Here is a 26,466-nt window from a genome sequence, read left to right on the forward strand (position 1 = left end):
TTGCAATTGACAATTTTTTCATTTAGCTTTCAGAATAGCAGGTGTTCCACTAATATCATGATTGCGGAAAAGGAGCGCCCTCTGCTGTTGTCTGAAGCAAAGAGCACCCAGTTGAGCCATTCCGTGGCACTTGCTTTCTTGCACTATTAGTTTATAATCTGTACTTGTGCTTCAGGCCAGCAGTACTTACTGGCTGCTAACAAATAGGTTTGGATGGAAGGATTGCACCAATTAATAACACACTAACAATAACACACACCCCGGTTAGAAAGCAAAGATGTGATTGGCTGTGCTGGGCTACTACACCTGCTGCTAATTATGTGGCTTTTACTGCATTACTTTCAGGGCCACCATCAGGGGGGGCAGTCGATTCTCGCTTATGATACAGTGTTTTGGCTAGGGCCCTCTTTAAACAATTATGGGCCTGTCATTGGTGGTCAGCGGGACGCAGCAGGGAGCCAGAGGTCACAGGGGATAGCGGGAAACAGGCCATAGTATGGGGACACTGGGGGAGAACCACCAATGTTTTAGGGGGCCAGCCCAGCAGAACACAAAGCAGCCACTGGCAAGGAAAATCCTTTTATCTCCCCATTGCCCCCCCCCCCCATGCTGTTACCCTAAATCCGATAATGAATATATATACCAGAACCTGAATAGATTCTCTACTTGCTCTTATTGACAATAAATAATTAGCAACAACAATACCTGGAACAGATTGAAGTCTACTTCATTACTGTACAAACATTCTCAGTCACAAATACATTAGCTTTCCCTTTGATATTTAATACACGGATAGAGATAGAACATAACATCACCTCTACTGCTGCTGCCGAGGACCACAGCTCCCAGCATGCTCAGCCAGCCGTCGGAAACTGCAGTTTGGCAGGTCAGAAGTGTGACATCCCCTAAGGTTAGTTTAAGCATTCACAAATAATCTATTAATTACAATCACATATACGAGAAAAGAAAAGACAAACACAGGTACAACGAAGTGCAGGCAATTAGATCATTTGGGTGTTGTGCAAAATGTGCAATTTGGGAGCCTGTAGGAGTGTCTGAGGGAGAGGTAGGGGGTTTCAGAGGCAAATTCAAGTGTTCATTATGTAACATTGCCATCTGGTGGCCGAACCCCAGAACAACATATACATGTCCCAGGGGCCTATTTCTAAAACTGCAAGGAAATGTAAATGCAGGAAAATATTTAACAACAATTTCTCCATCTGTTTTTCCAGGGTTTATTCTGGACTGCAGTTTTTATAAACAGGCCCCTAGGGCTATGTAACCCGTGGCTCTCCTACTGAGAGTTGTAGTTCTGGGGAGCCACAGACTGACGATCACTGCACAAGGCAAACTAGACCTAAATAATCAAACACCAAGGAAATGGATTAAACTGATTCTATAGGGCTTATATAGGCAGGGATTTCTTATCTACACCTGTTGGCTGCCATTGGATTTGCAGCACAGGTATCTAATAGGATCACACTGATGGCACCAAAGGAGTATGTAGTGCATGCGTCACGTGTGTGTGTAAACGTGTCCCCTCCCTGTATGTTACACACTGACTGTGTATGGCAGGGTTGGGGGGCACAGTAATGCTTAAAGACCCTGATATGTGCAAAGCTTCCCCTAAACTTGCCGGAAATCTCAAATATCCAATAGCTTCCACTGAGGCTTCCCGTCACAGCACTGCCATTGGTGCTCAGCTCTACAAGCAGGAAGCCTCGGATTGGTCAATATATCTGTTTTATCCTATCACAGCCAGCCATGTAATAGGGCAGTTACTTACATTATTGATAAGTAGTAACTACAGTACAGTAAGAGAGGAGAACATACTGTGTGCAAAGAATGCCCCTGCTCTGCTTATTTGCATTTATATTTGGGTGGGTGCTGCCATACTGATTCCTTCTCCATTAATGGTTTTTTACCCATTAAATATATTGTATGGGGATATTCTATCTAGATATAGATAACTCTATACAGCCTAGAAGTTCAGTATAGCATTCCTAACACTGCAAATAGGCAGAAAAGGATTTTTATGCACACAATTAACTCCCCACTACTATACATTTCTCTCTATGCGAAAATAAACCTGTAAACTGTAAACAGTGGCATGATTACATAAGTTGCAGTTGGTCTTCATTTTGTTATTTCTTCAAACTTTCTGTTCCTGCCCTCTAATTTGGAATGTAACCCATTATTTGGTTGTTAAAGTCCCACAGTCCCAGGCAGGGGGGAAAGTAGAATGAAGAGAGAGAATAAAGAGCAACTGCAACCTTGCTGGCATAACAAGACTTAATATACAAAGTTAATATAAGGTGATAGTGTCCCTTTAAGAAATAAAGTGGTTTAAAAAGGATTGGTTGGTTTGGGGTGAGTTTGTTACTGTGGAGTCATGTAAGCATTACTGTGCCCTTGAGTGAAGCCAGAGATTTTGCCAGCATTCCCATTAGGGAGTCTCCAGCACCCCATCCTCTGTCTCCAGTTCGGCAAGCTGCCTCCGGAGAGCATTCACTTTCACTTGCAGCTCCTTGTTGTACTCGATAATGTGAGCCATCTCTTCATAGGCTTCTTCTAGGTACTTGGATGATCTGTTCCAACGCAGGAAAACACCTGATACAGGGAAGGAAGAAGAGTTCTGTCAGTCAACAGCAGAACTATTACTGGGGTGGGGGGGTAAAAAAAGGGGTCACTAACCTAAGTACTCTGGCTCTGGAAACAATGTAGCAGAAGCCATCACTCCACCAGTGCTATTATACTTGTCACAGGTCTCATAATTAGCTGGCTTCTGCTACATTGTTTCAACAGTCAGAACCAGTATTTCTGAGAACAGAAAGGAACATGCACTGTTTTCAATAGTAATAATATTTACAAACAACTTTAAACCCAGTGAAAATGTGTAATGAGTGTGAGCTGATTGAAACAACATTTTCCTTTATTAAAGGAACAGTAACACCAAAAAATAAAAGAGCTTTAAAGTAATAAAAATATAATGCACTGTTGCCCTGCACTGGTAAAACTGGTGTGTTTGCTACAGTAACACTACTATAATTTTTATAATAAGCTGCTGTGTAGCCTCGGGGGCAGCCATTCAAGCTGGAAAAAAGGAGAAAAGGCACAGGTTACATAGCAGATAACAGATAAGTTCTGTAGAATACAATAGTGTTTTATCTGTTATCTGCTATGTGCCTGTGCCTTTTCTCCTTTGAATGGCTGCCCCCATACTACACAGCAGCTTATTTATATAAATTATAGTAGACTTTCTGAAGTAAACACACAACTTTTACCAGTGCAGGGCAGCAGCACATTATATTTTAATTACTTTTATACACTTTCATTTTTTGGTGTTACTGTTCCTTTAAGAAAAAAGGTTTGGGTTTACATGCCCTTTAAAGAGTACAGCATTCTGTAAGGTAAAAAAAAAGGTTACCTTCCCACAGCTGTAGGCTCTGAGGTGCCACCGAGGGCCAGATCACCAGCCCATTTGCTTCATAGAGAGGATTGAGGAATTTGTTGATCTCAGATGGTTGGTTCACCCACGACCAGAGGGACAGAGTTTTCTGCGACAGCTTCAATTTATTCCTTGAAAATAAACACAGAAATAATTATATATGTATATATCTCAACCAAAAAAATTGCATATTCACCGCAACATTAATTAAGTTTTTTTTAGATGGGGGGCTAACGAGCTGCATACAGACAGGTGAACCTCGCTCTCACCTTTCATAGTCGTTGTTGCCCAGGAAGGTGCCAAACTGGGAGGCGTAGGCATGTTCATAGAGGGTGATGAGAAGGCGCTCGTTGAACTGGAAAGAGCAGGGGAACTGGCGCAGGATCTGCCACACACAGTCCAGGAAGAGCAGGAAGGTCGGAGCCTCCCACTTCTGTTTGCTGTTGGAGTAGGCAGACTGTGCGCAGCGCTGCTGGAAAGGGTGACCTCCCTGTGTGGGGGGGACAAATGAAATATCTAAGCCATAGGTTACCTCTGAGAAACCAAACAGAGGCACAATGTGACCCCTGCAGCTTCCCTTTTGGTCTTATATTACTCAGGTAGTGAGCTGAGCTTTAACCCTCAGTGTGCAGAGAGAGGATGTGCAGTCACAGGGGTCAGTTTGTGACACTGCCTGGGGCAATTTAATTGGCTGAGAACTGCAAGTATAGCAAGGAAACCGACTAAGGCATAATAGAGAATTGTTCCTTTGAAATCAAAGGAGTCTTCTCCCCCAATGTCTCCAAGGTGGCATTTTGCTTGGGGGGTTGAGCAAAGTACCAATAAACTGGGGCATTTTTTACATTTGTCCTTTGGGCCGCCTTCCAAATGTATCTACTGAGACACGGGGGGACAGAAGCGTTGTCAGTGACAAATGGTCTGCAGAGAGGGAGGGATTGGCACAGGGGTCTGTGGGGCGGCAGGCAGAAAGTTTATTAACGGTACAGTGACACTCTCCTTATAAATGTGAATGTGTCACTCTCTTTAAAAGAAGACAGGCTATGGAAACAACACACTGTACCAGGGAAAACACTGAGTTCTGCTGCAGATCACCACCAAGGATGACAGAACCCACTAGATCCCTAGGTTTGACCTGCTACAATTACCCACAAATTACAGGCTGTTCACCTGGAGCCACTCTCGCTCAACCAGAGACTCAAAGCCACGGATAGTTCTGCACCTCGGGTCCAGGATGATTTGTGCCAGAGAGGTCACTTGTAGGGTGGAGTCCATCCCCTCAGAACCATGAACCAACACAGACGCTCCTTCTCTGCCATAGACGGAGACAAGATTGGGTACATGCATGAATGCTTATTTGAACATAGCTGCTAAACATCTGCAGCGCTGGTCCAATAGTGTCCCATAGAACTTATAATGTAAAGTGCACCTATCACACCCATATTCTTTCCCCCACCAGAGGTGTAGGCTAACAGAGCCTGCACTCCATATATATATATATATATATATATATATATATATATATATATATATATATATATATATATATATATATATATATATATATATATATATATATATATATATATATATATATATATATATATATATATATATATATATATATATATATATATATATATATATATATATATATATATATATATATATAGTCTCTGCCACTGCTAGGCTACCAGCAACAGGAGGGAGAATCTGGGGCTGGCAGCCATATTGTTTGGCGTCGCTCATTAGAGGGGTGCCCTTTAATCCCAAAGCACAGGGAGTCTGAGCTGCACTGAGACACATAACAGATGTTTTCCTTTTTGTAAAGCATTATGACTATGAGACTTTGTTTTCAGTATGGACAACCAGTTACTTGATTAAGGTGGCCATCCACGGGCCCATTCTAGCTGCCGATATCTGTCCTTTAGACTGATTCGGCAGCTTATCTGCCAGTATAAGGGCACTATCGACGGGCCTGTCCAACCAACATCAGCCAGATCTTGATTGGGCAGGTTTGATTTTTCCTTCAGATCAGGGGCCGCATCAGCTCATTGATATGATCCCCTTACAGACGGTGCCTATCTTTGCCATTCTAATTCAATTGTTTGGCCCCGTGGGCAAACAACGAATTAGCCCCATGTCACCCACCCATAAGTGGGGATATCGGGAGAAGATCCACTCGCTTGGCAACCTCACCAAGTGAGCAGATCTTACAGCATATCGCCATGCCCGTGTAATAAAAACTGAAAGGCTATGTCATCTTTTGTCTCAAATATCACATCAGCAAATCTTGTTTCATTATGCAGTACCCCAAGTACTTAGGGAACCTACCTATCAATGCACTGGGCAGCAAGGCAGGCAGTGGTTAATATCTCCTTGATGTGAGTCAACCAGTTGGAGGCCTCCAGTTTGCTCAGCCAGCGATCCATGTTGTGAGACTGATCATTACAGGCCTCCACCAGCTTAATCAAACTCTCCTGCAAAATGTTGAACCTATGAAAGATAATAAAGAACTAGAGTTAACATTTCCCCTTTATTATAGAATCAATGACCCTGAAAGTTTCCACTGAGAGACACATTCTATGAGACTGACGGATAACAACCCCGGTTTTCTATAAAGGGGCTATTAGTGACCCAGCCCCGGGGATGCTGGGAATTATATCAATACACACAATCATATCCACGGTTACCTCTCAATAGACTTGTGTATCCGCCTCCATTGTGGATAATGGGCCTCCTGTTCGAATCCCCCTCCCCGAGCTCTGGCCTGCTGAGCCACGTTTAGGGCGCGGGTGTCTATAATGTACCCACGTTTCCCATGCTTTAGCGTGGCATTAATTAGCTTCTCGTCTTCCTTGCAGCGCTTCCCGTTGGTACCGGTTAGTGGTTGGCTGCTGCGCATCATTACCTGTACAGAAAGAAAGTTAGTAAAAAGACTGGCTTTATTACGTTCTGTAGTTTGGGTCTCAGGTGTCTTGTATTTGGTAGCAGCCCTAGCCATCAAATCTTGCCATGCCTTTCAAATTTGGATACATATAATCAGTGTGGCCATACTGATTGATTACCCGTTGCTATGAAAATGAACTTAGCAACCAAACAGCAGAGGGACTAGAAGGAAAACAATGCAACACACTCAAGTTATTTTACTGGGTGGATTTACTCTAAATGCGTCATTCATATAAATAAAAGACCCTACTATGATACCATAAAGGGTTGCCCCCTTTCATCGCCACCTCCCCAGCCAGCCGGTAAAAGCAACTTTAAAAGGGGGCAACCCAAATACCATATTGTATGAAGCTTCAGCGCCAGGGATTGTGGGTAGCAGCAGATGTGCAGCTGCACGGTATCAGTCCTAGGGAGACATTCATTATGATAAACGCTGCTCCGAATGGGTGGCACTCGCGTGACTGGGCTGGCAGCCTGGCACTATTTATCAAGGCACAGCGAGCTGCAAGAGCAGCAAAGGAGATAGAAAGAGGTTAATGGCCCCTTGGAGATCTACATAATTTGCCTCACTAATCACTCAGGTGATAAATACCCAGTTCTGTCAGGCAAAGGACACTGGCGCACAGAGAGAATAAGAGCCACTTATTTCTATAAACAGCAGAATTCCCGCAGTGACTGGTTATGATGAGCAGCAAAAGAACTGCAACTGACGTTCAATGAATGGAGTAGTGGGCCTTGCCCTTGAAGCTTACAATTCAACAGAACAAGGATTTGATGTTTCCAGTAAGGAAGGACCATCAATAATGAAAAATAGTAGTGATAAACTCATTTATTCGGACAAAAAATACAGCCTAGCGCGCTTCGTGCCTTAAGGGGCACTTAATTATACTCTTGCACTTACTCTCAGCCTATGAGTAAGTGCCCCATAAGGCATGAAACGCATTAGGCTGTATTTTTTGCCCCTACTATTTTGTCATTTGACACTACTATTTTTAATTATTGATTGACTTTGCTCGGGGACCGCATCAGCTCGTTGATACGGTCCCCGGACTGACTTTACCTATTCCCGTCATTATAATTCGATCGTTTGGCCCCAGGGCCCCTGGATTCTCCCGATATCGCCCACCTGTAGGTGGGGGATATCGGGAGAAGATCCGCTTGCTTGGCGACATCGCCAAGGGAGCGGATCTGCCAGTGTATGGGGACCTTTAGACTGGGGGCATATTGCAAACTATCTGCTATACACTACTATTAGAGACTTTACTAATCATTAAGCTGTACTAATTTTGTAGCAGAGCCTATACACCACTTATATCATTTTTCGTTTTCATTATTCCCTATGGGCCTGTTGACATGGCATCAGATGCAGAGACTTTAGCCAGTGCAAAGGTGCAATATGTTCAGCATTCCTGATCAGATTCTTGTGATCCACAGCGGTTAGTGGCCAGTGATATGGTCTCAGTGCAACAAGGCGTGTTGGCTTAGCAAGCTTACCATGCCATTCTTCTTATGGTAATAGCTAAGCACGGGAAACCGGCCGGCGTGCCGGAACGCAGCAACTTTCCGAAGAGAGTCGTCATCTATTGATTTGGGTACGGTGACAAGCTGAGGGTACGACAAGCACACGGAGTAGTCCCGATTCACTGAGCTCAGCCTCCAGTCGTCTGTCTGAAAGAGAGGAAGCAAGCCATGTTGGTGTGTTATAGGGCTGCTGCACCTCTGGGCTGGTACAGTAAGTACAGTATATAAAATACAGTATTTATAGCCATTAATTCATATTAAGGCTTAGTTCTCCTTTAACTGAAATAAGACAGGAAGATACCGAACAATGCTGCTTTTGTCATTACTCAGCAAGAATCAGGAATACCCCCATTTCCCCTATTCGCTAATATTAGCCGTGGAACCAATGGGCGCTGTGTTATCTACACAGGAAGGCAAACAACCCTCCCCCCATGGCCTTAATCCAAATCCCACAGAACCATACAGTTTTATGTTGTATAAACCAATTTGTGTGACGTTTCATTAACGGGGGGGGGGGTTCAGCTTCAGGTTAACTTTTAGCATGTTATAGAATGGCCAATTCTCAGCATTTCTTTAATTGGTCTTCACTTTTTATTTTCTATAGTTTTTGAATTTTTTCCCCTCTTTCAAATAGGGGTCAGTGACCCCGGCAGCCAAAAACTATTGCTCTGTGAGGCTACAGTTTTGCTGTTATTGTTACTTTTTATCACTTATCTTTCTATATAGGCCCTCCTCTATTCATATTCCTGTCTCTCTTTCAAACCACTGCCTTGGTTGCTAGGTTGAATCCAACCCTAGCAACCAGATAGCTGATAATATTCCAAACTGGAGAGCTGTTGAACAAAAGGCTAAATAATTTAATAGCAAATAATTACAAATGAGGACCAAGTTGCAAACTGTCTCATGATAGCGCTGTCTACATTATAATAAAAGTAAAAAGTGATCTACTCCTGTAAGTAAAAAAAGCACAGTTACTATACCAGCAATACCGAGCCACGTTTATCTATGTGGGACACACATTGCCTGTAATTCACTAATACTGACTGTTTGTCCAGCCTCCCCCATATCATGCTGGTACTCCGTGCTTCAGTATAAGCGGGCTTGTGTTTACTACTTAACTGGCCAATCAAAACACAGCACACGTGGCCCCAAAGCAGCACCAGGCAGAACAGTAAGAGGGTGCATGGGGGTGCAGGGAATTAGGCAGAAATGTTATTTTATTAAAGTACATGGAACAATACGGAATGTGTGTGGCAAAAAGACACTCATTATTATCAGTCCTACTTGCTCACTTCCTTCCTCCCTGTACATCACTGCAAGTTACCCCTACAGACACAAGCTGACAATTACGATAAAAAGCCGCTATCTGTCAGCAAGTGGCACAGTTTCTCTGGATAGGGTGCATGGCCCAGGCCTGATAAGCTGTCAGCTTGGCACCGTGGCATGGCACCACCAGAGAATGCAGCATTATCGCTATATCCTTATAATAAAGACAGGGAGTTAGAGACACTAACAAGTCCAAATAAGCATAACCTCAGAGCTTACAAAATAAAAGCAAAGGCACAAAAAGGAATGATACCATTGGCTACAGAGAAGCCCACTTACCTCTAGGGCCAGTTGCTCAAATTCTTGCTCAGGGAGAAACAGGCTCCACCCATTCTCTGTTACCTCAAACATGGGCCGGTAGAAGAAGGGGTACATCAGAGTGACGGAATCCAGGGTAGACAGGGCCTGCGCGGGTCAGCAAAAACAGGGCGTTAGTGATGCTAATGTGCCAACACTAATGGTGGCCACACATGGGCCAAGGCCTCAGAAAGAGGGAGCTGCTTACTGGACGCTGAAAGGACAATGAACCCCCTGACAAATATCTGGCAGGTTTGAAAAGGCCTTTGGATGAGGACAGCACCGGGGCATTGCAGCAGGCATAACAGACCTTGCACAGGTCCCTATTGTCATCCAATTACAGTCAGATTTAAACCTATATACTTAGTAGACAGGTCAGAGTCTAAAAGCATAATATAGAGCGAGCACTGCCTGCTGCCTCCTGTATATTTGTATTTATAGTCTTGATGTGGAGCTGCCATGCCGATTCCCATCTATCAATTTATACATACAAATATACAGAGATGGAATGTTCTGGGCACACAATAAGCTGTACCCTACTGGAAACAAAATGGCAGCACTCATCTCTATATAAGTTTGTTGAAAAAGAGAAGGACTGATTTGGGCTTAGAGGAGGGTGGAACCAACAAAGTCAGTTCTGACTGGACAAGGGAGGCCTAAGATATATGCACTGGGCTACTGGCTGCGGCCAGGGATACAGTAGCCACATGTATATATGAAGCTAGAGTTGAAAGAAAAAGTTTGGGGTGTCAGAGATTTTACAGCTCTGAAACTGTTGACAGACGACCTCTATCTAATGGCTAGTAAGGCCTAATGAGGTAAGGAGACCTTGTAAGAACAGTTTCACTGAATAAGTGGAAAGGGGTCCAAACTTTGTACAGCGGCAATGACAAATAAAAGGTCTTTCTTACCTCAATGGAGCTTGCGATGTTCAGGCACTCCTCCATTCCACTGATTTCCAGCTGGATTATCCGCAGGTCCTTACTTTTAATGGTGATGGTTCCAGATGTGCCCACAAACCTGTAATATATACTGAGAGGTCAACAAAAAATTCTGCCATGGCTTTATATGGGCACAGAACCTCTCAGTGACTGCTAATATCCTTATCATTTACAGTAGGGGGTACATTATCCCTTATAATACATGAGTGATACTCAGAGTTCCCTGTATAACTCAGCCTGCAGCCTTGTGCCTTTATATGGGCACAGAACCCCTCAGTGACTGCTAATATCCTTATCATTTACAGTAGGGGGGACATTATCCCTTATAATACATGAGTGATACTCAGAGTTCCCTGTATAACTCAGCCTGCAGCCTTGTGCCTTTATATGGGCACAGAACCCCTCAGTGACTGCTAATATCCTTATCATTTACAGTAGGGGGTACATTATCCCTTATAATACATGAGTGATACTCAGAGTTCTGTGCCCATATAAAGGCACAAGGCTGCAGGCTGAGTTATACAGGGAACTCTGAGTATCACTCATGTATTATAAGGGATAATGTACCCCCTACTGTAAATGATAAGGATATTAGCAGTCACTGAGGGGTTCTGTGCCCATATAAAGGCACAAGGTTCTGTGCCCCCCATATAAAGGCAGTGCTGTCCAACTTCTGCGGTGCCGAGGGCCGGAATTTCTCTCGCATACATGGTGGAGGGCCGCTAATGGAAGCCAGTTTTGGCCACTCCCCCATTTTAAACCACACCCATTTTATCACAATGGTCGCTGCAGGGATATCAACCATCATTCATATGTTAAAGAATTATATTATGTCATATTAAGACATACCCTTAAATCCATATGCCTCCTCCCCTGTGTGTAGCACAGCAACCCCCAGCACATAATTACACACCTTAGGGACCATATAATGACTATTTCCAACTGCTAACAAACTCCCACAAACCCCTGCCAGGTTCACCTCCCACAGGCAGCATAGGGTAGGCAGAGTATGGCACACACAGGCAGCACTCTGCCTGTCCTATGCTGCCTGTGTGTTCCATACCCTCCCTGCCCTATACTGTCTATGTACCATACTATGCCTACCCTATGCTGCCTGAGTGTGCCATACCCTCCCTGCCCTTAATGGTGATGGTTCCAGATGTGCCCACAAACCTGTAATATATACTGAGAGGTCAACAAAAAATTCTGCCATGGCTTTATATGGGCACAGAACCTCTCAGTGACTGCTAATATCCTTATCATTTACAGTAGGGGGTACATTATCCCTTATAATACATGAGTGATACTCAGAGTTCCCTGTATAACTCAGCCTGCAGCCTTGTGCCTTTATATGGGCACAGAACCCCTCAGTGACTGCTAATATCCTTATCATTTACAGTAGGGGGGACATTATCCCTTATAATACATGAGTGATACTCAGAGTTCCCTGTATAACTCAGCCTGCAGCCTTGTGCCTTTATATGGGGGGCACAGAACCCCTCAGTGACTGCTAATATCCTTATCATTTACAGTAGGGGGTACATTATCCCTTATAATACATGAGTGATACTCAGAGTTCCCTGTATAACTCAGCCTGCAGCCTTGTGCCTTTATATGGGCACAGAACCTCTCAGTGACTGCTAATATCCTTATCATTTACAGTAGGGGGTACATTATCCCTTATAATACATGAGTGATACTCAGAGTTCCCTGTATAACTCAGCCTGCAGCCTTGTGCCTTTATATGGGCACAGAACCCCTCAGTGACTGCTAATATCCTTATCATTTACAGTAGGGGGGACATTATCCCTTATAATACATGAGTGATACTCAGAGTTCCCTGTATAACTCAGCCTGCAGCCTTGTGCCTTTATATGGGCACAGAACCCCTCAGTGACTGCTAATATCCTTATCATTTACAGTAGGGGGTACATTATCCCTTATAATACATGAGTGATACTCAGAGTTCCCTGTATAACTCAGCCTGCAGCCTTGTGCCTTTATATGGGCACAGAACCCCTCAGTGACTGCTAATATCCTTATCATTTACAGTAGGGCAGTGCTGTCCAACTTCTGCGGTGCCGAGGGCCGGAATTTCTCTCGCATACATGGTGGAGGGCCGCTAATGGAAGCCAGTTTTGGCCACTCCCCCATTTTAAACCACACCCATTTTATCACAATGGTCGCTGCAGGGATATCAACCATCATTCATATGTTAAAGAATTATATTATGTCATATTAAGACATACCCTTAAATCCATATGCCTCCTCCCCTGTGTGTAGCACAGCAACCCCCAGCACATAATTACACACCTTAGGGACCATATAATGACTATTTCCAACTGCTAACAAACTCCCACAAACCCCTGCCAGGTTCACCTCCCACAGGCAGCATAGGGTAGGCAGAGTATGGCACACACAGGCAGCACTCTGCCTGTCCTATGCTGCCTGTGTGTTCCATACCCTCCCTGCCCTATACTGTCTATGTACCATACTATGCCTACCCTATGCTGCCTGAGTGTGCCATACCCTCCCTGCCCTATGCTGCCTATGTGCTATACGCAGGCAGCATAGGCCAGGCAGTACATACAATGTCTGAGGTGTGAAGAGGTGAACAATGTGGGTGATTACAGCCTGAGCCTGAGGTGTGAACACTGCAGGGGTAGAACAATGCAGAGATTAAAAGGTGTGAACAACACAGGGGATTACAGCCTGAATCTGAGGTGATAACCATGCGGGGGGCAGTTAATCTCAGTACTGATACCATTTAAAGCTTACACAAAGTTAAGCCATCAAAGCAGCCAGACAGGTGGGGGGCCACACAGAGGGGGGTCGAGGGCCGCATGCCGCCCGCGGGCCGCCAGTTGGACAGCCCTGCAGTAGGGGGTACATTATCCCTTATAATACATGAGTGATACTCAGAGTTCCCTGTATAACTCAGCCTGCAGCCTTGTGCCTTTATATGGGCACAGAACCCCTCAGTGACTGCTAATATCCTTATCATTTACAGTAGGGGGTACATTATCCCTTATAATACATGAGTGATACTCAGAGTTCCCTGTATAACTCAGCCTGCAGCCTTGTGCCTTTATATGGGCACAGAACCCCTCAGTGACTGCTAATATCCTTATCATTTACAGTAGGGGGTACATTATCCCTTATAATACATGAGTGATAGTCAGAGTTCCCTGTATAACTCAGCCTGCAGCCTTGTGCCTTTATATGGGCACAGAACCCCTCAGTGACTGCTAATATCCTTATCATTTACAGTAGGGGGTACATTATCCCTTATAATACATGAGTGATACTCAGAGTTCCCTGTATAACTCAGCCTGCAGCCTTGTGCCTTTATATGGGGGGCACAGAACCCCTCAGTGACTGCTAATATCCTTATCATTTACAGTAGGGGGTACACTATCCCTTATAATACATGAGTGATACTCAGAGTTCCCTGTATAACTCAGCCTGCAGCCTTGTGCCTTTATATGGGCACAGAACCCCTCAGTGACTGCTAATATCCTTATCATTTACAGTAGGGGGTACATAATCCCGTATAATACATGAGTGATACTCAGAGTTGCCTGTATAACTCAGCCTGCAGCCTTGTGCCTTTATATGGGCACAGAACCCCTCAGTGACTTTTAATATCCTTATCATTTACAGTAGGGGTACATTATCCCTTATAATACATGAGTGATACTCAGAGTTCCCTGTATAACTCAGCCTGCAGCCTTGTGCCTTTATATGGGGGGCACAGAACCCCTCAGTGACTGCTAATATCCTTATCATTTACAGTAGGGGTACATTATCCCTTATAATACATGAGTGATACTCAGAGTTCCCTGTATAACTCAGCCTGCAGCCTTGTGCCTTTATATGGGCACAGAACCCCTCAGTGACTGCTAATATCCTTATCATTTACAGTAGGGGGTACACTATCCCTTATAATACATGAGTGATACTCAGAGTTCCCTGTATAACTCAGCCTGCAGCCTTGTGCCTTTATATGGGGGGCACAGAACCCCTCAGTGACTGCTAATATCCTTATCATTTACAGTAGGGGGTACATTATCCCTTATAATACATGAGTGATACTCAGAGTTCCCTGTATAACTCAGCCTGCAGCCTTGTGCCTTTATATGGGCACAGAACCCCTCAGTGACTGCTAATATCCTTATCATTTACAGTAGGGGGTACATTATCCCTTATAATACATGAGTGATACTCAGAGTTCCCTGTATAACTCAGCCTGCAGCCTTGTGCCTTTATATGGGGGGCACAGAACCCCTCAGTGACTGCTAATATCCTTATCATTTACAGTAGGGGGTACATTATCCCTTATAATACATGAGTGATACTCATTGTCCCTGTATAACAGGACTGACCGCTTCTCTATGGAGTCGATGTTGGCGTGTAGAAGCCAGAGCTCCTCGCTGTTGTCCTGCCGGGAGCTGAGGATGAGGTGGTGCCCGGTGAGACAGAGGGTGCCCCACACCGGGGAGTGGAAGGGCCGGTGTAGAACCACATTATCCACCCGAGGAGTCTTAATCAGCTCGGCGAACTCCATCCCGGCGGCGGGACAAGGCGCTAGGGAGAAATCACTGAGCGGATTCCCTCAGGCTCATTCCTGTCAGTGAGACACCCAGCAGCTCCGGGTTCCGCCCAACGCGCATGCGCGGCCACCGAGCCGGAAGTTTACAGACCCAAAGCGGAAGGGGCGGGATAACCCGCGTCAACTTGTGTTCTGAGGTAGTTTGTGCCTTCAGTTTCCCAAGCAGGGGAGGCTTTGCACCAGAAGTGGTTAGACTACTATCTATACATATAGTTTGTAGAGCAGTATTTGTTTTTAACGCACTGGTTTGGAAACAGTATAGCAAAAAACATTTTCTCTTCAGCTCTGTATAGGGAACAAAGCGATGCATAACTCCCAACAGTTGAAAAAAAGAAATGACTGTAGCTTGGCAACATTTTTGTGACCACGCCCCCTAAATCCCACTCCCATATGACTCCATTTGGCAGGTTATTTATAGTTTCAACACATTTCTGGGGGGGTCCTGTTTTATGTGTTATTAGAGTTTGCTAATGAAGGTGAAGTTGCCCTTTAATGAGTCTCCGTTCCCCCAAGAGACCTGTTTAGCTTATTAGTTACAATTGTATCTCAGTGCAGGGGGGGGGTTTACCTTTCTGGGCTCTGCCAAATGCTACTTATTTAATTAAATGTGGGAAACACTGTATCTAAGTGCAAGTTAAGATTTCTGGGCTCTCTGCCAAAAGCTACTTTTAATTAAATTTGTATCTTTTTTAGCTTCAGTGCAGGAGATCAAAGGGAAATGAGGGACTTTTCAGTGAGAATCCGAGACTGTCCAGCGAATAATAGGACAGTTGAGAGTTATGGTTACAATTGTATCTCAGTGCAGGAGGTGAGTATTCTAGGCTCTGTCAAAAGCTACTTATCTAATTAAGTTTGAGAAACTTTGTATCGTTTTTGACTTTCAATGGGAAATGAGGGACTTTTTAATAAGAACCCAGGACTGTGGGCTGAGCTGTTAAAATTGCGACTGTCCCAAAAATATCTGGAAAGTTGGAAGGTATGAACATAGGTCAGAGACTCACCACTCAACCCAACCACTAACCTATAAAATGTAGGAGGAGGATGCACTTCCCCAGTCTGACCCGCACCCTGCCCAATCCTGCAATCCCTGCCCAATCCTGCAATGGCTGCCCAATCCTTTCAACCAGCAAGTAAACCCAAACATCACTGTAACAAAGGCAGATACAAAGAACACATCCCCGTAAACATCTAGAAGGCATTATATTTCTACAGGGGTATCTAATGCTGTGGCACCTTCCATGGCAGGGTAATCCAGTCTGGGCTTGGCATGGAAACAGTTACATGGGCAAAATAAGAAGGGAACATTGCTTATAGGAGACATTGCTTCTAGCCCTAGATTATATGGGGTATTGCTTCTAGCCCTAGATTATAGGAGACATTGCTTGTAGCCCTAGATTATAAGGGGCATTGCTTCTAGCCCTAGATTATAGGGGGCATCGCTTCTAGCCCTAGATTATATGGGGTATTGCTTCTAGCCCTAGATTATAGGGGGCATTGCTTCTAGCCCTAGATTATAGTGGGCATTGCTTCTAGCCCTAGATTATAGGAGGCATTGCTTCTAGCCCTAGATTATAGGAGGCATTGCTTCTAGCCCTAGATTATAGGAGGCATTGCTTCTAGCCCTAGATTATAGGGGGCATTGCTTCTAGCCCTAGATTATAGGAGGCATTGCTTCTAGCCCTAGATTATAGGAGACATTGCTTCTAGCCCTAGATTATAGGAGGCATTGCTTCTAGCCCTAGATTATAGGGGGCATTGCTTCTAGCCCTAGATTATAGGAGGCATTGCTTCTAGCCCTAGATTATAGGAGACATTGCTTCTAGCCCTAGATTATAGGAGGCATTGCTTCTAGCCCTAGATTATAGGGGGCATTGCTTCTAGCCCTAGATTATAGGGGGTATTGCTTCTAGCCCTAGATTATAGGGGGTATTGCTTCTTGCCCTAGATTATAGGAGACATTGCTTCTAGCCCTAAATTATAGGAGGCATTGCTTCTAGCCCTAGATTATAGGGGGCATTGCTTCTAGCCCTAGATTATAGGGGGTATTGCTTCTAGCCCTAGATTATAGGGGGCATCGCTTCTAGCCCTAGATTATAGGAGGCATCGCTTCTAGCCCTAGATTATAGGGGGCATCGCTTCTAGCCCTAGATTATAGGGGGCATCGCTTCTAGCCCTAGATTATAGGGGGCATCGCTTCTAGCCCTAGATTATAGGGGGCATCGCTTGTAGCCCTAGATTATAGGGGGCATCGCTTCTAGCCCTAGATTATAGGGGGCATTGCTTCTAGCCCTAGATTATAGGAGGCATCGCTTCTAGCCCTAGATTATAGGGGGCATCGCTTCTAGCCCTAGATTATAGGGGGCATCGCTTGTAGCCCTAGATTATAGGAGACATTGCTTCTAGCCCTAGATTATAGGAGGCATCGCTTCATTCCTAGATTATAGGGGGCATCGCTTCTTGCCCTAGATTATAGGAGGCATCGCTTCTTGCCCTAGATTATAGGGGGCATCGCTTGTAGCCCTAGATTATAGGGGGCATCGCTTCTAGCCCTAGATTATAGGAGGCATCGCTTCTTGCCCTAGATTATAGGGGGCATCGCTTCTAGCCCTAGATTATAGGGGGCATTGCTTCTAGCCCTAGATTATAGGAGGCATCGCTTCTAGCCCTAGATTATAGGAGGCATCGCTTCTAGCCCTAGATTATAGGGGGCATTGCTTCTAGCCCTAGATTATAGGGGGCATTGCTTCTAGCCCTAGATTATAGGGGGCATTGCTTCTAGCCCTAGATTATAGGGGGCATTGCTTCTAGTCCTAGATTATAGGAGGCATCACTTCTAGCCCTAGATTATAGGGGGCATCGCTTCTAGCCCTAGATTATAGGAGGCATTGCTTCTAGCCCTAGATTATAGGGGGCATTGCTTCTAGCCCTAGATTATAGGAGGCATTGCTTCTAGCCCTAGCCTAGATTATAGGAGGCATTGCTTCTAGCCCTAGATTATAGGAGGCATTGCTTCTAGCCCTAGATTATAGGGGGCATTGCTTCTAGCCCTAGATTATAGGAGGCATTGCTTCTAGCCCTAGCCTAGATTATAGGAGGCATTGCTTCTAGCCCTAGATTATAGGAGGCATTGCTTCTAGCCCTAGATTATAGGGGGCATCGCTTCTAGCCCTAGATTATAGGAGGCATTGCTTCTAGCCCTAGATTATAGGGGGCATTGCTTCTAGCCCTAGATTATAGGAGGCATTGCTTCTAGCCCTAGCCTAGATTATAGGAGGCATTGCTTCTAGCCCTAGATTATAGGGGGCATCGCTTCTAGCCCTAGATTATAGGGGGCATCGCTTCTAGCCCTAGATTATAGGGGGCATCGCTTCTAGCCCTAGATTATAGGGGGCATCGCTTGTAGCCCTAGATTATAGGGGGCATCGCTTCTAGCCCTAGATTATAGGGGGCATTGCTTCTAGCCCTAGATTATAGGAGGCATCGCTTCTAGCCCTAGATTATAGGGGGCATCGCTTCTAGCCCTAGATTATAGGGGGCATCGCTTGTAGCCCTAGATTATAGGAGGCATTGCTTCTAGCCCTAGATTATAGGAGGCATCGCTTCATTCCTAGATTATAGGGGGCATCGCTTCTTGCCCTAGATTATAGGAGGCATCGCTTCTTGCCCTAGATTATAGGGGGCATCGCTTGTAGCCCTAGATTATAGGGGGCATCGCTTCTAGCCCTAGATTATAGGAGGCATCGCTTCTTGCCCTAGATTATAGGGGGCATCGCTTCTAGCCCTAGATTATAGGGGGCATTGCTTCTAGCCCTAGATTATAGGAGGCATCGCTTCTAGCCCTAGATTATAGGAGGCATCGCTTCTAGCCCTAGATTATAGGGGGCATTGCTTCTAGCCCTAGATTATAGGGGGCATTGCTTCTAGCCCTAGATTATAGGGGGCATTGCTTCTAGCCCTAGATTATAGGGGGCATTGCTTCTAGTCCTAGATTATAGGAGGCATCACTTCTAGCCCTAGATTATAGGGGGCATCGCTTCTAGCCCTAGATTATAGGAGGCATTGCTTCTAGCCCTAGATTATAGGGGGCATTGCTTCTAGCCCTAGATTATAGGAGGCATTGCTTCTAGCCCTAGCCTAGATTATAGGAGGCATTGCTTCTAGCCCTAGATTATAGGAGGCATTGCTTCTAGCCCTAGATTATAGGGGGCATTGCTTCTAGCCCTAGATTATAGGAGGCATTGCTTCTAGCCCTAGCCTAGATTATAGGAGGCATTGCTTCTAGCCCTAGATTATAGGAGGCATTGCTTCTAGCCCTAGATTATAGGGGGCATCGCTTCTAGCCCTAGATTATAGGAGGCATTGCTTCTAGCCCTAGATTATAGGGGGCATTGCTTCTAGCCCTAGATTATAGGAGGCATTGCTTCTAGCCCTAGCCTAGATTATAGGAGGCATTGCTTCTAGCCCTAGATTATAGGGGGCATCGCTTCTAGCCCTAGATTATAGGAGGCATTGCTTCTAGCCCTAGATTATAGGGGGCATTGCTTCTAGCCCTAGATTATAGGGGGCATTGCTTCTAGCCCTAGATTATAGGAGGCATTGCTTCTAGCCCTAGATTATAGGGGGCATTGCTTCTAGCCCTAGATTATAGGAGGCATCACTTCTAGCCCTAGATTATAGGGGGCATTGCTTCTAGCCCTAGATTATAGGAGGCATCACTTCTAGCCCTAGATTATAGGGGGCATTGCTTCTAGCCCTAGATTATAGGGGGCATTGCTCAATATGATATGGCCATTGTCTCAATGCCACACCATCAGCTCAGAGCTATATGGTCTACTGCACGGATGGCGGAAAAGCCTTTATGGTGGGTAAAATTCATGTGCTGGAAGAGAAGCAACAACATATTGCACTATTGCACTACTACGATTATGCTAGAAAAATTGTATTTAGATATTTCATTTCATCAAATGAGGAATGTTGGGGAGTGACATTCTGGGCTCATGTGACGGGGCCCCAAGCCATCCCCAGGGCCCCCCTGCTTTCTCTCTCTCTCTCAGGCCCTGGCAGTGACAGAGTAAATATCACAGGGTTGCGGCGGCGCACACACTCCACGTAAATATCAGGAAATTGCTGGAATAAGTGAAACAGATTGCCGACTGTTACTTGTACAGTAATTTCCGAGCGCTGCCGGGATTATGCTGCTGGCCTGGGATGCAAATCATTGGGAGAAAGTACAGCACTTTATAAAATTACAGTCTCACACACACAAGGACAAACTGAAGGCAACAGAAATGATCGCCGTCCGAATATTTCTCCCAGCGCTAAACCTTTTTAGTAGTACAAAATGATGATCCTGGCAGGAAACATGCATTATATGGCAGAGCTACAGAACAGCACATGTTATTATTACTGTATTATCAGTGCGGCCCCTGTTACCCACCTATGGTTCATTCCAACATGGCTTCTGTAGTAGGGACTGCTACTTTTTTAACCCAAAAGGCATGTTTCCCCATATTTTGACATAATTACAACCGCAGTAGCTACAAGCTAACTGGCAAAATGAACAAGCAAGATACACTATTATATGGATATTATCACTATATTATATAGTTTATGTATGTGTTGTTCAAGATTGGTAAGTATAGGTTGTGGGTGCTGGGTTTACTTGGAAGGGTTGAACTTGATGGTCTTTTTTCAACCCTATGTAACAATGAAAAAATACAGAGACAAAGAGATTAGGCTTGTAAAACAAATTTATTTATTTGTAAACTTTTGACAAAATGATACGTTATAGACCAAGCTTGAAAAGTTGGTTTAAATTGACAGATTGGGGTCATTAGAACCCCCAACAGGGCAAGATTCCTTTTGTCCGCTGCTTTTGTCTTCAGTACAATACAAGTTGTAGAATTTGCACCAGCGTTTCTGTACAATTTGTTACAGTACCAGTTGCACTTTTAGGGAACACTCAGAATTTACTGAGAATTTTGCTCAAATCCAGACAAATGCCTCATTGCACCATTAATAATGCACCAAGGATGGACTGAAAACATGTTGAAGGAGGAGAAAATGTCTGCAAGTCTTTGCCATAAAGATTTCTTATTTTCCCGTAATTCGGATAATTGCCATATTCTCGTGGATATTCTATATAGTGCGTATAATCCCTGAAGGTGATTTATTGTATTTATTAGTTACATTGACACCTTCTTTGTCATCGACAGTACCTCCTCGCAGCTGGTTGCACTACTATTACTGACTTGGGAGTTGCTGCTCCGCCATATTGGCACAACTGCCATGAACAAAATGCACTTTCGGGTTCCCCTGTTCAGAATTGGGGGCTCCATAGTCTGCAGTCCGAGTTTGCCTATTGTGGAGGAATAATATTTTGAAATCAGAGTTCACTTTCCTATCGTTTTTGGCTTGAATACGAGCACTTTTCGGGACGGGTGTGGGGGTGCTGCAACCACATAGAAGTTTGGCCATTCTTCCGGCAGAGTCACTCTGCTAGGCTACATAGATACACAAGAGGGGGTTGTGGGAGCACTCCAAGGCTAAATAGAATATACAAATACAGTGGAAGTGCAACATTAGAACTGCTTTCAGGTAACCTATTGTTTCTCCTATTCCCATGTGACTGGAGGAGTCCCAAGCCGGACTTGGATTTCTTACTATTGAGTGCTATTCTGATACCTACTGGGAGCTGCTATCTTGCTCCCTTCCCATTGTTCTGCTGATCGGCTGCTGGGGGTGAGGGGGGGGATATCTGCTTTCAGGTAACCTATTGTTTCTCCTACTCCCATGTAACTTCAGTGTCAAAATGCGCAATTTCACTGCAAATCCAACGAGTTCAAATATGACTGGCTTTGGTACTAGGTTTATTAGTTAGGAATATGTGGGCAGGGGCAGGACACACAGCATTGGTGTTTATGAAACCAGTAGGAAAGGCCATGACCAATGAATATAACATCATTTCTCTCCTATGTTCCTGTAAGGAGTTATGGGTATTATATTCTTGGTCCAGTCTATACTCACAGGAGGTTATAAAAACTCAAGCTGTGTCCTGCTACGTGCATTCTTAGGGTAGGTGGGGGGTGTCTGGTTGCCTGATACCCCTGAAGTCTGTGATAAATAGTCAGCTCTTCTGGCTAAGATCTGAATTTACTTTGAAGGACCAATTTCGGTTGAGAGTTTATCCCGTTTGTTTTTTCACCTTGCCTACAGAACTAGAAAAATTCTATATTTTTTGGGTGAAGTATAGGTTTTCTCCTTTTTCCCCTTTTATTTCCAAAAGTGTTTATATTAATGTATATCCTTTTATAACATTATTGTATTTATGCCCAGATACACTTTTATAATATTAAATATAAAATGTAATAAGGTTTGTCCCAGCCTGAAGCTGTAGAACTGGGTGCCTTAGCACCTCGGTCTGTTTGCATACTAGTTAACCCTTTGGTGGTGTGAAGCCAAGTGTGTGAGAAGTGTAACAAATTGGGCCTGACAGTGAGTGTTATGGATTTTGTGGCTGTTGATCCGTGATTGGGGTGTCATTACACTAGTTAAGCATGTGTATAAGGTGGGTGAGAGACATAGCAAGTGACCCCATATAGTCACACCTATGCTGAGGTGACATTATCCTGACAATTCCTGTGTGTGATTTTATCTCATTGTTAGGCCTGCGTTGTTGGCGATTACTTGTCTTTGCCCCAAATACTGTCTGACCTCTGATCACACTGTGGGATCACTTTGTGTTAAACTGATTCACAGGCGTTACTTACCCTTGAGTTCATCTGAGGTGCAGACACTTCCAGGCAGTTACCCAGTGGGAGGCGGTTGAAGGGGAAAAGCTCAGTTCTCCTTTTTGGATTTAAAGAGAAAACTTTATGTTTTATTTGCTAATAACTTGGTTCATCCAAAAGGTTATGGTGTATTTAGTTCTAGTTTTACTTCTGGTTTTGCTTGTTATTGAAAAGTTGGTTCCAAGACACAATGCCTTTGTGCAGCTGGCCATTTATCCTCCACGTTGGTGCCCACATGGGTGTCAGCTCGATGCACTAGCGCATATACTGGGTGTAGGGTTGCCACCTGTCCGGTTTTCAGTAGGGCTGTCAGGGTCAAAACTGCCTGAATGGTTTTCCCAGTTTGGAAAACTGGGCAGCCTGCCCCCATGATGTCAGCGGCCTGTCCCCATGATGTCACTGCACCCCCAGTGATGTCACTTCCCACCTCCCAGCCTGGAGTTCCCATGCAGAAGAGGTGGCAACCATAGCTGGGTGTACAGAGCAAATCTGGTCTTTTTAGGGTGGGAGAAATACTGCAGAGCTCCATCACTGGCCTTCTGATTATGGAATGGCGCAGAACACCAATTCTTACTTGGCCTTTCGGAAACTTTGAAAGATGAACTTGCTAGATTCGGAATCCCTGATACTGATGAACTTACTAGAGTGGGAATCCCTAATACTTTGGAGGAACTGATTTGGCTGTCTGTGCAAATCGACCGTTGACTGCAAGAACATCAAATAAAGAAACAATTCTCCCTGCTTCTTGCTGCCAGAACCTGCGGGTGCTTCATGAACCTGACTTTTACTCAACTGCACAAGACTCCTCTGCCCACCAAGAGTCATCAAGTCTGTATTATAGTCCCCCTGTTTGGTATTGTGCCTTAAGGTGTGAAACCCTAGCCTTGACTTGGGTAACAAGAACTTGTCACCTACCTATTGCCTTTAGGACTATTTTCCTTCCACCCCTCTGGGTAGTTTATTGATCTTTAAGGAGGACACGTTTCACCTGTTAGCTATATCTTTATATGACTGCTTTGATGCGGTTGATAAGGACGAGACCAATAATCTTCCACCACTTTAGTTGCCACCTTTTCTGGAAAACCTACTAGTTTCTTATATTTTAATCTTTTTTTCCATAGTAACTTTGGCATAATCTCATTTTTTCCAGCCAGATGGATATTAAGTATACTTGTCTGATTGATCGTCCCCCTGGCACTACTTTGACTTTTTGGGAAACTGACGGTTATTCCAAGGTTCCTGGGTGTCCACGTGTGCAATTTAGGCAGAACTGGCCCGTATGTTCTTGCTACAAGTTGTTTCAGTGCCTACCATTGTTTCCCTGACTACTATGTGTTATCACTATATATAGTGTACATTTTTAACATTTATACAAGCAAAAGGATTATTTTAATGATGTTTCCACTGATTGTAGTTAATATCCTGTCTGTAATTTGTGAGTTTTATTGGAACAAAAATTCTGGGAATGAAATCCATGATTTTAACACCATCTAACATTAAATGTAAAATTGAAACAGAGCACAAACTGCCTTTACCTTACATTGGCACTAGAGGGCAGACTAATACATGTACTAATATGCAGGTTATTGGGCCGCTGTACCTTCAGGTTGATCTCCCAGTTTTTGCCTGATGGGAGTGTTGTGCTTTTTGAAGTCTTTCCATCTGCTGTGCCATATAACACATGAAACATTAGCTCTTCCCTTTACCATTCTCTTTACCTTCACTTCAGCACATTCACTACTGTTGAACATTGGCATTATGGATGCACCAGTTATATCCCAGCAAAATTTAGATTTGCATAGATGCCAATCCAGCATCAGATCCTATTGGAAGACTTCAGGTGACCATACTTTACATATCAATGGTGCGGCTATAATTTCTTGTAAGGTTTTGCCTGAATCCATATCATTTAGCCCAATTGAATCTAAATCCTCAATCTGGTTGAGAGTCATGTGATGTGCTCTAATCAGCTGGTCAGTTATGTTCTGGGAAGTACCATTACCCTACACGGGTCTATCTCCCACTCTTTTCAGGGTGACCCCCCCCAGATGGGCTGCTGCTCCTTCAGTTTCCTGCCCCAGTAGCATGCCCGGGGGCAATATCCCATATTCCTATTCTTTAGTGCCCCTCTCTGGTACCGCAATGCTCCCACACCCCAACTACCTTCAGAGGAGCGTCCAAGGTCTCTAACTCTACCTAGGCCAAATGTGTCAACTTACCCACATATTTTGGAAGTCTATGGCCAAGATGAATCCCTATCTAAGGGGATTTGGGTTGCCATATATGCTAGTCAATCATGGGACCTTGTTCACTGACTTACAATAAACTGGCCATCCCTAGCCCCTTCTTTGGGCCATTCTTTCCGGCTCTGGGTCAAAGCTTCCATCATCTGCTATGGTACTGGAAAGTAATAGCAGACCCTTCTGACCCTTCTATATATCAATTTTAGAAGAAAACTATTTCCACCTGACTATGGCCTACCAGGACCTGCCCTTTCTAGATTTTTCCAACCTTCTTGGCCAATCACAGCAGAAAATTGCACAAACTTTACCTACCCAGAAACCTTGCCATCAGCTTGCCATCAGTCCCACAGAGACCTAGGGATGATGGGGCCATGCCAATGCAGGAGGGTTGGCTTCTCCATCTGAGGCAAGATGGGACAATGACACCCTGTGGCCCTCCAGCCAGCCCAGCTTCAAATACTGGATCCAGTGCCCCCCTAACTATTCCCTCTCCAAAGATCCTGGTGGAGTGCAGGGGTTAAATGTATCCCAGCCCGTACATTGCACCTCTCACCGTATTTGCCAAATGGAAAGATTGCACGCCATTCAGACGCCATTACTATTCATTTCTCCTATTGTTTCATTGATAAATGTGAAGTTTAATCAGCGGAGCTCTAAATAAATAGCCTCGGTTATTTGTCTGGAGAGGCTGCCAGCTCCCTGGGCATAATCCCCTGCATTCAAATGAAGCGGAATCCAGAAACCGGCCAGGATTTCCTTGGAATTTCTTACAGTTTGGAGTAAACACGCCGCCTCAGCAGCCTGCCAATCACATCGCTGCTTAATGAGCTCCCTCGCTTGTACTCCGACGAGCAAAATATCTCAACAAATTAGTTCACAGGGAAGACTAAATACATATGTCCACAAATATGTTACATGTCTATCAGCTCTGAATTCACTTATTGTACGGTGGGAGTAAGAACGTACTGAGTTATAACAGGGATACGAATATAGCGCGGGATGAGTTACCAGATGGGTAGGGTGTGACTACTGGCAGCTCCAGCGCCCCCCGGCCAGATGAATAATGCACAGCAGCTGGCATGGTATGGGAGGGGGGAAATAACACCCACAAAAGAAATGTCATTTTAAAGAGGTGTTCCTTGTATTGGGGTGGGTCCTGCCTTATACCATGTGACACATACCTGTAACCTTGTTATGGGCTAAGGGGGCCCAGCCTGAAGGCCAGTTAGGGGGGGATTTGGGGTGAGTGCTTATTTGTGCCCTGGGTACCCCTGGAACTATAGCAGGGTGACTGTTACCCCAATGTTTCTATATACCTGTAACCTTGTTATGGGCTAAGGGG

General features: G+C 44.6%; 1 protein-coding gene across 1 annotated transcript; it reads right to left on the bottom strand.

The window, feature by feature from the left end:
* Positions 1–711: 711 nt before the first annotated feature.
* mtmr9 (myotubularin related protein 9) lies at positions 712–15,155 on the bottom strand. The gene is given in 10 exon segments (NM_001079365.1): positions 712–2,610; positions 3,428–3,579; positions 3,718–3,938; positions 4,616–4,757; positions 5,780–5,941; positions 6,139–6,356; positions 7,889–8,062; positions 9,521–9,646; positions 10,450–10,558; positions 14,865–15,155. Coding segments are annotated over 10 exon segments (1,650 nt in total). The 5' UTR covers positions 15,047–15,155; the 3' UTR covers positions 712–2,446.
* Positions 15,156–26,466: the final 11,311 nt, after the last annotated feature.

Source organism: Xenopus tropicalis, chromosome 5 (assembly GCF_000004195.4).
Source record: "Xenopus tropicalis strain Nigerian chromosome 5, UCB_Xtro_10.0, whole genome shotgun sequence".
In the NCBI taxonomy this organism is placed as follows: domain Eukaryota; kingdom Metazoa; phylum Chordata; class Amphibia; order Anura; family Pipidae; genus Xenopus; species Xenopus tropicalis.